The sequence below is a fragment of the Notechis scutatus genome, chromosome 13 (assembly GCF_049901735.1).
Source record: "Notechis scutatus isolate UNSWTSFEM ecotype Mainland chromosome 13, rNotScu1.2, whole genome shotgun sequence".
Taxonomy (NCBI): domain Eukaryota; kingdom Metazoa; phylum Chordata; class Lepidosauria; order Squamata; family Elapidae; genus Notechis; species Notechis scutatus.
The window spans coordinates 3,825,523-3,841,293 of record NC_142021.1 but is presented as its reverse complement, the minus strand read 5'-3'; the positions used below and the strand labels follow the sequence as shown (position 1 = coordinate 3,841,293).

The 15,771-nt window shown below is 46.8% G+C and overlaps 1 protein-coding gene across 2 annotated transcripts in view; it reads right to left on the bottom strand.

Annotated features, from left to right (window-relative positions):
• BICDL1 (BICD family like cargo adaptor 1) overlaps nt 1-15,036 on the bottom strand; it is a 28,023-nt gene extending 12,987 nt beyond the window's left edge. The window contains exons 1-3 of one of the 2 annotated variants that reach the window (XR_015745254.1): nt 14,128-14,719; nt 8,763-8,978; nt 3,490-3,606 (exon numbers count right to left, since the gene is read on the bottom strand). Coding sequence is in view for 1 of the 2 variants with exons in the window: in XM_087942745.1 (XP_087798871.1) it covers nt 3,490-3,606; nt 8,763-8,978; nt 14,128-14,601 (807 nt within the window). In the remaining variant the exon portion in view is untranslated. Of the gene's footprint in view, nt 1-3,489; nt 3,607-8,762; nt 8,979-14,127 lie in introns of both variants that reach the window. The other variant, XM_087942745.1, reaches the window with a different exon arrangement.
• Between the last annotated feature and the right edge of the window lie 735 nt (nt 15,037-15,771).

The following is a 15,771-nucleotide window of genomic DNA, read 5'->3' as shown; positions in this document are numbered from 1 at the left end:
CTGGAGCCGTCCCCTTGGCTGCCCAGATGCCCCCTACCCCCTATTTCCCCCCTCCCAGAAGGCGTCTGTCTGCCTAGGTGTGCTCACACACCCATGTGCGTATTTGTTAGATTACAGCACTTCCAACACTGAGGTTGCATAACCGCTATCGCAATATATAACATTTTGCCCAGCCAGCAAGTAGGATTTTCCCCTCCTCCCTCTGCTAACAAACCACCATTTCCAGGAAGAAACGCAACCGGGAAGAATGTCCCAGGAGTTGGAGAAAGGGGGCAGCCCAAACTTACTCCACACCTCTTGCTTTGCTAACGTCTAGCTGTGATTTGTGACGGCTTCCCTTCTCCTGTTTTCATGAATTCTGCTTTTAGCAGGCGTGAGTAACTCCTTGAGTATTTTTTTTTCTCCTCTCTTTAGGTATATCTTGGTTCCCGGGTCAGGAATGAGATAAGGAGTCAAAAGTCTCCCAAACCAAAAGAGAGGAAGACAAAAAAAAAAAATATTCAAGAAAAGAAAAGCTGGGAGAAAAAATAAAAATAAAGACTTGTAAAAACAGTGAGGTGGAATTTACTCAAGAACCTGGCATGGCGTTAAGAATTTGAATTCTATTCATCGGAAGAAGAGGACTGGTTGCTTGCCCCTGATTTAAAAAGACGCACCAAAAAAATGCAATTTTTTTTTTTTTTTTTAAACTGGAGAGATGGGCACGAAAACGTGGGCCAATTTTAGTGTGGACTTTTTAAAGATTCTCCCCTTCAGAGACAGACCTGCTCTCTTCCATATTGCATTTCTCTTGTAGCACCTTTGGGAATTTAAGAAAGATTTCCCACGTGATCCTTCATGAGGCTTGATTAAGTGAGACAATACCGCTCTCAATACCTATTACACAGAAGCCCCCCCCGGGGGGAATTAGTGACTCTCTTGGGTGGGTGAATGAGAGAAAAAATCTGTTTTGCAAAAAACTGGCAGCGTGATTCGTTTTGTGGCTTCCGAATCGATTGACTCGGGTCTGGTTCAATTAAAAAAAAGAAAGTGTTTCCTTCGATCCAGAGAGAGAATGGCCAATGCGTCGGCATCGATCTGGAGACAATGGATCGGAGCTGACCTTTCAAATCCACTTGCCAATTGGAATCCTGAAAACCAATTTGACAGGGCGATTGCACTTATCTCAGAGTGGAATCCTGCCACAACTTTGATCATTTTAATAATCGCAGCTAGTCCTCAACTTGGGACTGTTCCAAGTTATGACCTACCTGAAAAAAAAAAAAGACTTATAACCTGGATATGACATTCCAACAGATAGGCTCACAATGACGTGACTGCATTTTACGACAGTTTTTGCCCAAAACCAGCACTTTCTCCTGGTTTTCGGCAAAACTCTGCCATAGCGAACAACGGGTTTCCTTAAGGAAGTGTTTGTTTGATAGAGGTGACATTCGTACTTATGAGCTCCAAATTCACTTGACGACGGCTTCAAGAAAATCTTGGTCACTGACCATTATGACCATCGCAGGCAGGCTGCCTTACGGTCATAACTCAAGGACTGCTCGTAGAAATTCCTAAGAAGACTCCCAGATTCTCCCCAGCTATTATTCCACACGGATGCGTTTCTCCATCCTAAAATTCCAAAACTCTGGAAACTTGGAAAACTGCCAAAGTATTCTCATGAGCAGAGCCTGATGGGAAATTCCTCAAAGCATCCCACTGACCACGGAAGATGGCGAATGAGATGGACCGTTTGGCCTGACATGCTTCACTGGCCGAGGTTTCGCGAGCGAACACAATAACAGAGCTTTTAAAGATGGTGTGTGCTTCCGAAGAAAGAGACAGTGGGTTTATTTCAGGTATGTTACACGTGAATGACTCTACCAGCACCCTGTGTGCAGACCAGTGAGACACAAAGGCCATGAAGAAGCCAAGAAACCAGAAAGCCATAGATGAGAATGAAAATGACATGCAAAAGTCGGATCTGATGACATGCAGTTCAAACCTGGTGAGAATATTCATACTTACTTCCAAGATTTGCTGCTCCGATAAGAGGGAGGAAGGGGAAGGAGGGAGGAAGGTTAAAATGGGACAATTAGGGTTAACGAAATGTGGGGTCAGGAACAAGTAATTGGTAAGCTTAAGGAAGGGAAACATCTCAACTATGTTCTCTTAAGGTTATCTGGAAATACCTCTGATGGACAACTCAAATATTATGTAGGCACTCTGAAAAACTTTTCCAGGTTCTAGGCCAAATTCTCTGGTTTTTAAGCAACCATGGTTTTGTTTGTTCCAACATCTATATCCACGATGACTTTGAGGATTTCAATGCATGCTTTTCATTCCAAACTTTTTTTGGGGGTGCTTGGAGCAGAAAGGGGATGAAAAGAGTGATCAAAATTCACATTTAACCACATGACATCCATTGATCAGAATAAGTCCCAGAAGGGACCTTTGGAGGTTCAATTTCAGGTCAAAAGAAACAATGTCAAAGAAACCGTGGCAGATGATTATCTATCACATTGAATTATTCGTGGCCACAATTCCAAAACACCCACTACTATGGTGAGGTGGCCACAGTGAGATGGCCACGGAGAGTTAGCCACGGCAAGATTGCCCCGGAGAGATGACCACCGTAAGTTCAGGGGTGGGATTCTAGCGGTTTGGACCGGTTCAGGCAAACCGGATGTTAAAGTTACATCTGGTTGGCCGAACTGGTATTTCAACCGACTGGCTGGCCCCATCTACCCTGCCCTTCCCCCCTCCTCCCAGGAGTCTCTACGTGGCCCATTTTTGATGGAGATAAGTGCAGGATCTGCATGAAAGGGGAAAAATTGGCCTGTTTCCAGCTTCCGGAGGGCCTCCAGAGGCCAGGGGAGGCTGTTTTCGCCCTTCCAGAGGCCCAAGGGAAGCCTCTGGACTCTTGGGAGAGCGAAAACAGCCTATCCTGGGCTCTGGAGGCCCACCGGAAGCCGGAAACAGGAAGTTTCCATGGCCATGTCCACCCAGTAACCGAGCAACGAACCAGTTGCTGGGATTTTTGAATCCTGCCCTTGGGTGAGTTGACCGTGGCAAGTTGTCCTAGACCAGGGGTGTCCAACCTTGGCAACTTTAAGCCTGGAGGACTTCAACTCCCAGAATTCCCGAGCCAGCTTTGCTGGCTCGGGAATTCTGGGAGTTGAAGTCCTCCAGGCTTAAAGTTGCCAAGGTTGGACACCCCTGTCCTAGACCCTTTTCCAAAGCCACCTTCAGACAAAGCTTCTCCAACCTGGAGATCTCCAAACTTTTGGGGACTGGCTTGGAATTCTGGGAGATGAAGTTCCCTTCCATTGAGAGGTTGACTATCCATAGGTTTTGACTGTTATTTGTGATTTTATACTAGAAATTTAAATGGCATATTTACGGAGTGTTTTTATTTGTTCTGATTTCTGATCTCCGTAATAAACTAAATTGAATTGATGGTAGAGTAGGATTTTCTGAGATTGCCCAATCCTGGACGAGACTCACCTCTGATTGAAGGCTCTCGAGACAAACTATGTGCTGGCTGGTGGATGACCTCTTCTCCCTGAAGTCCTCTTGGAGGACATGAACCTGTGTGGAAAGCTTTCTTTCCACTTCCGACGCCTGCAATATAAGAAGACACCGTAACTTTAATTCACGTTTAAGGGAGGCATGTTTTTAGTTTGCTAATAGCACTAATAAACTTTGGGATATGTTGAAAACCTACGTTGGGTTGGATGTGGTTAATATTCGGATGAGAAATCAACAGGAAATCTAGGGAGTATGGCCTAGGAAAAGGAGAAGGAAAAGAAAAGAAAAGAAAGAGAGGAGAGGAGAGAAAAGAAAAGAAAAGAAAAGAAAAGAAAAGAAAAAAGAAAAGAAGGAAGGAAGGAAGGGGAAAGGGAAAAAGAGAGGGAAGGAAGGTCTGGAGTTTAGGAAGGAAGGAAAGAAAGAAGAAAGTAATGTAGGAAAGGGAAAAAGAAAAGGAAGGTCTGGAGTTTAGGAAGGAAAGAAGGAAGATGGGAAAGGGAAAGGGAAAAGAGAAGGAAGGAAGGTCTGGAGTTTAGGAAGGAAGGAACGAACGAATGAATGACGGACTGACTGCTGGCTCATATTCAATATTGTTGAGCCAAGTACCACCTATTCTGCAGTTGTGCATTTGAGTTTTCTCACTTAAATGTAAAACTTTACATCTCACCACCAATTAATCAAGAATTAATCATTAATTAACACTGAGCTGTCAAAATGTATGGGTTTCAGGATTTCGACTCCTGCACACTTTCCTGTTTACCAGGCCGTTGAGGACAAAGGACTTCCCGAAAGAGAGAAAAGAAAATGAGACGGAGATTGAATGAACTTCTCTTCAATCTCCTCCGGGGACTTCAGAAGGCATGTCTCAGCTGGTTTGTCATGTTGGGTCCATTTTAGGTCATTCATTTAGGAACTAAGGAGGAATTGCCTGACAGCGAGAACAGTGAATCGGCGCAAAAACTGGCTCATATTTATTATGGTTTGCAGTGTCCTGAGATCCCATGATCCCTTTTTGTGACCTTCCGACATTGGGGAAGAGGCAGATTAACTTAACAACCATGTTACTAACTGATCGACTGCAGTGATTCCCTTCAAAAACCGGGGCAGAAAATGGGGACCAAACCCACTGAACCAAAGGTCTCACTCAGCAATGGGAATGTTGTGCTCAAGCATGGTCCTAACTCGAGGACTACCGGTGTTCGGAGGGTCAGTGTTCTGCCACTGTGTCCAGCTGCATGTTACTAGCAGGAAGGATGCCCGTGATGCAAAGGAAAGGACGGGCGGAGGCTTTCGCAAAGCTCCCAGTCATTCTGAACGTCATTGTCCGTGTCTCCCTCATTATCCCCAGGCTCGCCGTAACGGTACAGCGGAAACACCCCCCCCCAAAAAAACACCCTGCAAAAACCAGGAACCACCATGGGGTTACCATGGCAACAGCAGCTGCCTGGAAGACGATGATATACGGTCGCCTAGCGACCGGTGAGGGAGCACGGCCCTTTAGTCCTGACGTTGGCTGGGATTGATCATCTCTGGTGTGCCCAGCATGATCTGAGCTGTTCTGATGAGCTGAATGTGTGTGTGTGGGGGGGGGGGGAAACGACACACAGAAGGCACGTCATCTAGCCAGCATTGGGGAAGGGAGGGGAGGCAGAGGGAAGGGAAGCATACACGGAGGTCGATCCTTGGTTGTTATAAACAGAGGCATAGAATCACGTGAAGTATTATTAGTACCGCTTTATAAAGCCTTAGGAAGGCCCGATCCGGAACACGGCCTCCAGTTTTGGTCCCCACGTTACAAAAAAAAAAAAAAAAAGGTTGAGACTTTGGAAAACGCGCAGAGAAGAGCAACGGAGATGACTAAAGGCCTGGAGGCGAAAACATAAGAAGAACGGTTGCAGGAAGTCGAGAGAAAAGAAGGACAAGGAGGGACGTGAGAGCAGTCTTCCAATATCTCAGGGGCTGCCCCAAAGAAGAGGGAGTCAAGCTATTCTCCAAAGCACCTGAAGGCAGGACAAGAAGTAACGGGTGGAAACTAACCAAGGGGAGAAGCAACCTAGAACTAAGGAGAAATTTTCTGACAGTTAAAACAATCAATCGTTGGGACAACCTGCCTCCAGAAGTTGTGAATGTTCCAACACTGGAAGTTTTTAAGAAGAGCCATTTGTCTGAAATGGTATAGGGCTTCCTGGCTGAGCAGGGGGTTGGACTAGAAGACCTCCAAGGTCTCGTCTCTTCTCTTCTCTTCTCTTCTCTTCTCTTCTCTTCTCTTCTCTCCTCTCCTCTCCTCTCCTCTCCTCTCCTCTCCTGTAGCTGAATCAGAGGAGGAAGAGGCGATGTGGGAATCAGGGCCAGCCTCAAGGCAACCTGAGAGCTCCAAGGAGGAAGAAGAGGGAATGGAGCTGGCACACAGAAAGACAGAGGCAGAGCCTGGGCCGTCCATCAGCCGTCAGATAAAGAATCAGTAGCCCCCAGGTCTGGACGTGACTTATGAGGAAGAGGAGGAACAGCTGGGCCCAGTGCCTGATGCATGGATGCACAGAAGGCAGAGGAGAGGAGAGCAGTAGAAATCTATGGGCCGGTCCTGGGTCCAGTGCCTGATGCACAGATGCACAGAAGGCAGAGGAGAGGAGAGCAGTGGAAATCTATGGGCCGGTCCTTGGGCTGGAAGAGCCACTGCTGCTAGCGAAGCCCCATCCTAGTTTTGGGGATAAAAGGCAGGGGGCGGAGATGAATAGGTATGGGAGACAACTATTCCTCTCCCTGCCAGACAGATTTGTTAGCCTGCGGTGAGAGAGAAACTTTTTGCCGGAGTCGCTGGCGCTCCTAATAAAGGAATCATTGATTTATATACAGAGGGGTTTGTCGTGTTTGGGGAGATGGATCAGAACACTACCATTTAATTTCTGAAGTTGGAGCCTCGCTTCAAATTTGAGCTTATGAACAGAGGAACAAGCTGGCAGTTCCATCTGGACCTGAGATTAAACCCAGAAGCTTCACATACCATATGTGTTACTAAGTGAGCTGCAGGATTATAACTGAGCACCAAGGCAGCACATCGCTTAACCGGGCAGGAGATTAGCGGAGCTAAGTGAGGTTGAGGGTTCCTAGTGAGAAATGATCGTTTGGTCCAACTCTTCTTGGTAAACAAAACAAACAAACAAACCACCAACAACAAACCCAGTTTCATCCAATTTAAGCATAATTTGTCACGGAGAGCTTGGCTCCCTGTCACCAGCTCCACTGAAAGGAAGATTTGCACAAACTTTTCCTTAACCAATTCGACTGATTTCAGCAACTTGGATTCCTGGCTTTTTCAAACCCAGTTTGTTTTGAATTTTTAGGCCTGGTCAGTCTTTGTCGAAAAGCTTTCTTCTGAACCAGCATGTTTCCACCTAGGCTTGATGGCTGGGGAATTCTGGGAGTTGAAGTCTACCAGTCTTCAAGTTGCCAACTTTAAAGTCAAAATGTTTTAAAGAAAAAAACAAAACAAAAAAGAAGAAAATCCAGTTGCCTTTTGGGAAAAGCACCTTTGGGACAACCATGACTTGGATGATTGAAAATCTCTGTAGATTCTTAACCGCTGTGACAATAATGTTCATGAAATGAGGTGCGATTCGCTTAACAGAAAATGCCTAACTCCTCATTTCTCTATTATATATGAACAAATTTGACTAAGTATCATTCATATTGATCCAATTCATGCTAACATTGTTAATAATCTCTGTCACGTTGATCAAATTTATGTAATCCTCATTATATTATTTAAACATACATTAAATAAAAAGGCCTAACATCTGTAAACTTCTAATCTTTCTATTATTTTTATTCATTCTATAAAAATTTATGCTCTAAAGTTTCCCCTATCTAATTTTATTTCTGCCTCTTTCAGTTTATAATCAGGCTACTTTAATATTTAAAGGGCAATTCTTTCCATCCATCATCTCTTTAATGCTTCAATTCTGATCCAATTTTTTTCATATTAATCCAATTCACAATAACAATATTAGTAATTTCTATCACATTTATCAAATTTAAGTAATCCTCATTATATTGTTCAAACATACATAAACAAAAAATGTCTAATTCCTCATCTTTGTCTCTATCTATATCTTTCTTGTTCAATCTAAACATTTCTCTATTATATACGAACAAATTTGACTAGGTATCATTCATATCGATCCAATTCACGCTAACGTTGTTAATAATCTCTATTAACAACTGCCTTGCTTAGCGACATAAACGTTCAGCTGAATTGTGGCCGTAAGTCAAGAACTTCCTGTTTAGAACTCAGGGAGAAAAAAAATCAGCTTCCACAGCTGGCTTTTGTGCAAATTTACACCCTCCAAAGTAAGTATTGGACCTGTGGGGCCATTGGAGTGCATTTGCCTGGTTAAAACTGGCAGCGGCTGCTTTTTTTCGAGATTAGGAAAAGCTACAGGAGCGTAAAAGTCGTAAGCAAATGTTGTGAAAAAAATATTTTGAGATCCAAGGCTCAACTCAGCTCAGCTTCTCCCAGGTTGGAAGCTCTGGAAGCAATTAAACCAGCACAACAAAATCCAGCAACTTCTGATAAGGAGATATTTTTAAACCGTAGGACAGGTAAGCAAACATCAAGAAAGGGTGCTGTGCAGGTAGTCCTCCTCTTGCCGCAGTTCGCTTAATGACCGTTTGAAGTTTTCGGCACTGAAAAAAGTGAGTTCTGACCATTTTTATCACACTTGTGACCAATGCAGCATCCCCATAATGACAAGATCAAAAGTCAAAGGCTTGGCAAGTGACTCGTATTTATGACCATTATAGTGTTTCCCAGGGGTTAGAGAAGGAAGGAAGGAAGGAAGGAAGGAAGGAAGGAAGGAAGGAAGGAAGGAAGGAAGGAAGGAAGGAAGGAAGGAAGGAAGGAAGGAAGAGCAAAGCAATAGCAATAGCGCTTAGACTTATATACCACTTCACAGAGCTTTTACAACCCTCTCTATGAGTCGGCCTCTTTCCCCCAACAATATGGGTCGCCTCATTTTACCGACCTCGGAAGGGTGGAAGGCTGAGTCAACCTTGAGCTGGTCGGGATCGAACTGCCAAACTGCTGGCAGCCGGCAGTCAGCAGAAGTAGCTGCAGTCCTGCATTCTAGCCACTGCGCCACCGTGTATGATGTTCAAGGGACAACGGAGACCCCAACAACTGCAACGGAGTCTTGCCACGTCAACAGCAACCGTCCTTCCCCTCCCCCCATGGCCAAGGTGCCCTCCCTCACCTTGCTGAGCTGGTCCAAGAGTCTTTGGTTCTGTTCAGATAGTTCCTGGACCGCCCGCGTCTTCTCCCGGTCAGCTTCCCGCAGGTGAACCTGCTGTTTCTCCAGCTCATCCTGCAGCTGCTTGACGTCGCTCTCCAGCTCCGAGACTCGGCCTTCCCACTCCCCTTCCTTGTTCTCGAAGCGCCTCCTGAGCTCGTGTTTCTCTTGTTCCAGGTGCTGCATCGGGAAAGAATAGAATAATGAATAGAAAGGAAGAGAAGAGAAGACAACATAGAACAGGATAGAACAGGATAGAATAGAATAGATAGATGACTGATGTCCGCTTTGGAAGCCATATTAGTACTTTTAGTACTTTGATCTGAATAGAATAGAATAGAAATAGAAATAGAAATAGAAATAGAAATAGAGAAGGGGAGAAGGAAGGAGAATAGAATAGAATAGAATAGAATAGAATAGAATAGAATAGAATAGAATAGAATAGAATAGAATAGAATAGAATAGAATAGAATAACAGAACAGAACAGAACAGAACAGAATATATGGCATGGGATGCGATGGGATGCGAAGGTTGGGTTGAGTTGTGTTGGGATTGGGATAGAATTGAATGGAATAGAATGGAATATAGAATAGAATGAAAATAGAATAGAATAGAATAGAATAGAATAGAAATAGAAATAGAAATAGAGAAGGGGAGAAGGAAGGAGAATAGAATAGAATAGAATAGAATAGAATAGAATAGAATAGAATAGAATAGAATAGAATAGAATAGAATAGAATAGATTATGAATTAGGAATAGAATATGGAATAGAATAGAATAGAATATGGAATAGAATAGAAAATACAATAGATAGAATAGAATAGAAAATGTAGAATGCAGAATAGAATAGAATATAAAATAGAATGAAAATAGAATAGAATACAGAATAGAATAGTATAGAATATAGGATATAGAATAGAATGAAAATAGAATAGATAGAATAGCATAGAATAAAAAATATAGAATATAGAATAGAATAGAATAAAATAGAAGATAGAACAGAACGGAACAGTCATCTGTTAACCTCAAGGGCAAATGAACTGGAAACCCCTGTTTTTAAAACTGCCCTTTTAAAAAGTTATTATTATCATTATTTTTAAGGACAGAGAATTTTCACTGCAGCCTGTTGCTGTGTCGCTGTCTGATTCTGAATTGCAAATCTGTTTGGGAGCCTTGTTCCAGGGCCTAAAAAGTGGAGAAACACCACCAACACCCCCTTCCCCACAACCCCCGGGTTGGCTGCTTTTCCAAAGAGATCAAAAGCTGTTTTACGGAACGCTTGGTTGCTTTTGAATGCCGAGCTGTTATTTTTCTCAACGGCTTCCTGTTTTCCTAAAAGCATTCCAGCCGGAGGTCAAGAGAAGTTGGACTGGAGCCTTCGGTCCCGCAAAACCGGTTCCAGGGAGAGAAAAAGAATGAAGGCCTCTTTATATAAATCGGATCGAATTGGGGGGTGGGGGGTGGGGGAAAGGAGAAGACACCCAGCTTCACATGGACAGATGGAGCCTTGGGAATAAAGGACATTGTGAGCTCTTGCAACAGAACGAACAGGCTAGGGCTGATAGAAAACAGAAAATTGGAGGCAACGCCTGAATTTGAAGAGGAGCTCCCCATGGATTACAGAAAGAAGCTCAGTCGGTATTCAGGGATATCAAAGCTGGAAGGAAAACCTCTGTGGGGGGGACCCTCAGTTGCAGGGCTGGGATTCAAATTTCTTAACAACCGGTTCTGTGGGTGTGGCTTGGTGGTCATGTGACTGGCTGGGCGTGGCTTGTGTGTAAATATTATAAATATTTACGTAAATATTGAATTTTTTATTTGAAAAAAAGAGCAACTTTTGCCCAAAATCAGGCAAAGCAGGCAGGCAGATTGAGTTGCTCACAGAATCACAGATTCACTCAAAGATCTACCTTTCTGCCATCTGCTACCTGAGTCTGTGTTGAAAAATAGAAGCTTCGGTCCTAAGGAAGGTTCAGCTCTGCTTTTAGATTAGCTAGAAAGCAGGAAATCCAACAATTTCCTACTTTCTAGCTAATCCTCCTGGCACATCAGAACTGCTGATGGTTGGGGGGGTGGAAATAGCAAGTTAGCAGGCAAGTTGGATGGCTCGCATACCAGGTAAGGAATGGTGGGCAGCAGGACCACATGGCTTGGAGCTCCAAAGAAGGATGATCACAAGTTCCAAAGGTGAAGGAAAAGAGAAAGAAGGGCCTGCCAAGATGCGGAGAGACCCTTATATATCCTGTGTTGGGCCCCGCCTTAGTGTTTTCTGTTCCTGTGCAAGAAATGTATCCCATTGGCTTTCAGACTCCCAGGGGCGGGGGTCTTAGCTAACTTTGTAGGTTTTCCTGAATTCCAGGCTTGGTTGAGCCTTGCTGGAGAATGATGCACTGAAAGGGCTCCTGGGCAATTGCTATACCTTTACCTGGAGATCTTTGTTATGTAAAGTATTCTGGCCCAGGCCTTAATGGCCCACCCATTAATAAAGGTGGAGGTGAGTTTCTGCTTCTGAATTTCTACTCTTTTTAGGGGAAATATTCTGCCTTTTAAATATTTCCTAGGATATTTCAATTTTCTAGGAGACGGGTGGGTGCTAACTTCCTACAGTATAAATCTTCTGCTTTGAGCAGTGGGGTTGGACTAGAAGACCTCCAAGATCCCTTCCCGTTATTCTGTTACAGTGTGCAAAACCCAGTCAGTTATGCCTTAAGGATCAAATAAAGACTACTCAGGCACTACCCTTGAGAGAATGTCGGTATCTTGCCATTCACGGATGGATGCATAGCTGTTCGTGCATCTGTGAAATTTAACGTTCTGGCTTGAGGGCCTTTCCAAGAGCCAAACCCGGAACAGGAAGTTGGATCGATCAATCGGCACACAGGGTGCGTAATTCTGCACAACACGCAGTTTGGATTTGAAAGGTGTTTGGGTTGGCTCGTCTGCGGCCTCCTGCCAACCTTCGCTTACCCATCCACCCCTTCGCGGTGTAGGTACGCAACGGGTATTGGGTACGGGAGGTTGTAGGCAACGCTAAATGAGTCTTTATTCAACAAATGTCTACTACAAGTAGTCCTCGGCTCAACCCCATTCTAGTGAAAGATGGAAACTCAACAAGTGGGGTGGAGGTCTTTCCATTTTCCTCTAGCACTGTTAGAAAGAAAGAAAGAAAGAAAGAAAGAAAGAAAGAAAGAAAGAAAGAAAGGAAGGAAGGAAGGAAGGAAGGAAGGAAGGAAGGAAGGAAGGAAGGAAGGAAGGAAGGAAGGAAGGAAGGAAGGAAGGAAGGAAAGAAGGAAACACAGATTTCATAAAAGATGGTTATGTTCGTCCCAAACACTGCCTTTCTACCGTTTCCTCAATCTCTAACAAACCATGATTAATTCCAGCCTGTTTATGAGACCAGCCCTTGGGATCAGTTTACTGTATGTCCCATGCAAATCCAGTATACGGATATAGACATGTTAAGATTAACATGTTAAACAGGTTAAGATGCTTCACTGATGGAGATCTTCAAGAAAAGATTGGGCAGTCATTTGTCTGGGATGCAGTAAGATCTCCTGCCTTGGGCAGGGGGGGGGGGTTGGACTAGAAGACCTCCAAGGTCCCTTCCAGCCCTAGGATTCTAAGTTAAGCATGAGGAAGGATGTCACTTGAATCCATGGATTCACACAACAGAGTTAGACTAAGCTCATGGGCGGTTTGCAGTTCAGTCGCTGTTTAATTTGGTTAGCCCATAAAACCATGATATGTTCGTTACCAACTTGCCTTAGTTTCTCCTTATTTCCAGGTTAAATCTCTCCTTGTTCAGTTTCCATCCATTATTCCTTGTCTGGTCTTCAGGTACCCTGGAAAATAGCTTGACCCCTTCTTCTCTGGGGCAGCCCCTCAAATATTGGAAGACCGCTATCCTGTCTCCCCTGGTCCTTCTCTTCCCTAGACTAGCCAGGCCCAGTTCCTGCAACTGTTCGTTGTATGTTTTAGCCTCCAGTCCCCTAATCATCCTGGTTGCTCTTCTCTGTACTTTTTCTAGAGTCTCAACATCTTTTTTTATAATGTGGTAAACAAAACTGGATGCAGTACTCTAGGTGTGGTCTTACTAAGGTTTTATAGAGTGGTATTAGCACTGATTGACCCACCATCGAAGGGGGAAAGTCCTATTTCTAACTTTACACAATCCAACAGGTCATGGCGAGCTCAACAATTCCACGGTCAGGCTCACCTAAGGCAGAAATGTGGTTTGTGTGTGTTTGTGGCTGGGTGTCAAGGATGTGTGCACAACGCCCTCCGCTGAGAACCCAGGTTAATCACATACTAGGGATGTTCGGTTCATTTAATCGGGGAGAAGAAACCCCCTCAACCAATATTTTGTGGTTGAACAAAAAGGCCTGGAGTTCAACCAGAAATCACCCAATCTCATTTTAGCCTCATTCACAGTATTCCTGTACAAATCCGGGAATGTGCATTTGGTTGAGCCCTGAGTAACGGTTGGGTAAATACAGGTATATAAGGGGACATTTGGGCCTATTTATGTAACTACCGTCACCTTAAATAGTCTGGTGTCCCATTCTCTCCCCCCCCCCGCATGAAATGATTACATCTCCCATAATTCTCAACCAGCTCGGACCTGGACCTTGAGGAGCTGTACTCTCGACACACCTGAGAATACCTGGAGCAAAGACCCTACGGGCCTATGACTACTCCCAAGTGTTATTTCCTTCTTCCTCTTCTTCCCTGCACGTCACATTCAACCAATCCTGGTTTGCCGGCCTCCAAACCTTGTTTCCAAAGCTCTGCTTAGACCAGGGCATCCCACCCTCTCCCTCCCTTCCCCACCCCTCCCAAAACCAAGGTTTCCAAGGTGCCGACCCAGCTTTCCTCAACCATGATGCTCCAGACAGTCTGACACCCCCTCCTTCCCCAGCTGTGAAACATGGCTACGAATTCTGGGAGCTGTAGTCCCAATTCCCCCCCTCCCCTCCCCAAGCAGGCAGGGTTGTTCTAAAGCCGAAATGAAAAACTGGCGTGTGTGTGATGGAATCTGACCCAGGTAGAGAGGCAGGGCAAGGGGCGCCACTCAACCTCTGGAGAGATGCTCTCTGCACATGGTCAGAGGGCGACATTGCCCCTCGGGCATCTCCAGAGGGGGCCTAATTCTACCAAAACCAGCCAAATCCTGAGTCACCGCCCGGGGCCTTCCAGCCTCGCCCTGCTGCTACCAAAACGCCCCCTCCCAATCTCCCTCCCTCCCTCCCTCTCTCTCTCTCTCTCTCTCCCTCCCTCCCTCCCTCTCTCTCTCTCTCTCTCTCCCTCCCTCCCTCCCTCTCTCTCACCTCCAGCTTGTCGGTCAACTCCTTGTACATCCGCTCGTACTGGCGGCTCATGTCCTGGTTGCGCTCCAGCAAGGCTTTGCCCAACCGGGCGGCCAACACCAAGTCCTTCTCCTTCTGCCTCATCTGCGACAGCAGCAGCTCCGGCTCGGCCGGGGAGGAGAGGGACGCCGCGGGGCCTCCTGGCGGCTCGCTCTCCCCGGGCCCTTCCCCGGCCGAAGCCAGCATGGCCAGCTCCTCCTCCAGGGCCAGATCCAGCTCGCCGCCCACGGCCGAAGAAGAAGAAGAAGAAGGAGACGCAGCAGAAGAAGGAGCCGCAGCCGCGAAGCCGGCGGGGCTCGGAGAAGCCGAAGCCGAAGCCGTTTCTTTCCCCGCCGTTGGAGGCGGCTGGGCCGAGCCGGCCTTTCCCGCCGGGCCGGACTCCATGCGGCAGGCGCTGTCCAGCTCGGGAGGTGCTGAAAGGGCGGAGGCGGCCATGGCCGGGCCCCGGGCCACTCCAGGCTCAGCGGCGGCCGAGGGAGGGAGCCCGGAGCCCGCAACGGGACGCCCTCGGGGACCGCTCTCCTCGTCCGCCCGGGAGACGGGGATGGCGAGGGGGAAGCGCGCAAAGGGGCCCCCCGCTTACTCCACCCGCTGGGGGAGCCGCCTCCGCAACCCGGCGCTCTCAAGGCGAGCCGGGCGCCCGGCCGGCGTTGGAGCCGTGTGGGGCGTTGCTGCGGCCGGGAGAGGAGAGGATGGCGCTGCTGGTGGTCCTGCTCCTGCCGGCGGCCCCGCTTGGCAGCCCCGCGCGCCGAGCCCCATCGCCGCCCCGGCGCCGGCCAAACATCGCGCGGCCGCGGGAAGCTCGCGAAGCCACCGGTGGCGGCGGCGGCGGCGGCGGCGGAGGGGAGGCCGGCTTCCCTCGCCTCCCCCTCCCCTCCAGCCCGTGACGCCAGCAAACACCTGTTCGGGCGAGGGCTCGGATTGGTCGAGGCGGGTGTCTCCACGGCCCCGCCCACAGGTGTTGCGACTCAGCCCAACCGGGCTTCACCTACCCCGCCCGTTCCTGGTTGGCACCAGAATGTTCGCCTCGCCTGTTGGGTGCGGAGGGCTTTGGCCCGTCCCGGCTGTTCTTTGGGGCGAGGGAAAAAAGGGGTCATGAAAGGACAAGAAAGACTAGCATTTCCCAAGGTTGGCAACTTTAAGAGGGGTGGGCTTCGACTCCCAGAATTCCTCAGCCAACATGCTTTAAGTTGTGTAGACTTCAACTCCCAGAATTCCTCAGCCAGCATGCTTTAAGATGTGTAGACTTCAACTCCCAGAATTCCTCAGCCAACATGCTTTAAGATATGTAGACTTCAACTCCCAGAATTCCTCAGCCAGCATGCTTTAAGATGTGTAGACTTCAACTCCCAGAATTCCTCAGCCAGCATGCTTTAAGATGTCCAGATTTCAACTCCCAGAATTCCTCAGCCAACATGCTTTAAGATATGTAGACCAACTCCCATAATTCCTCAGCCAACATGCTTTAAGATGTGTAGTTTTCAACTCCCAGAATTCCTCAGCCAACATGCTTTAAGATATGTATACTTCAACTCCCAGAATTCCTCAGCCAACATGCTTTAAGGTATGTATACTTCAACTCCCAGAATTCCTCAGCCAACATGC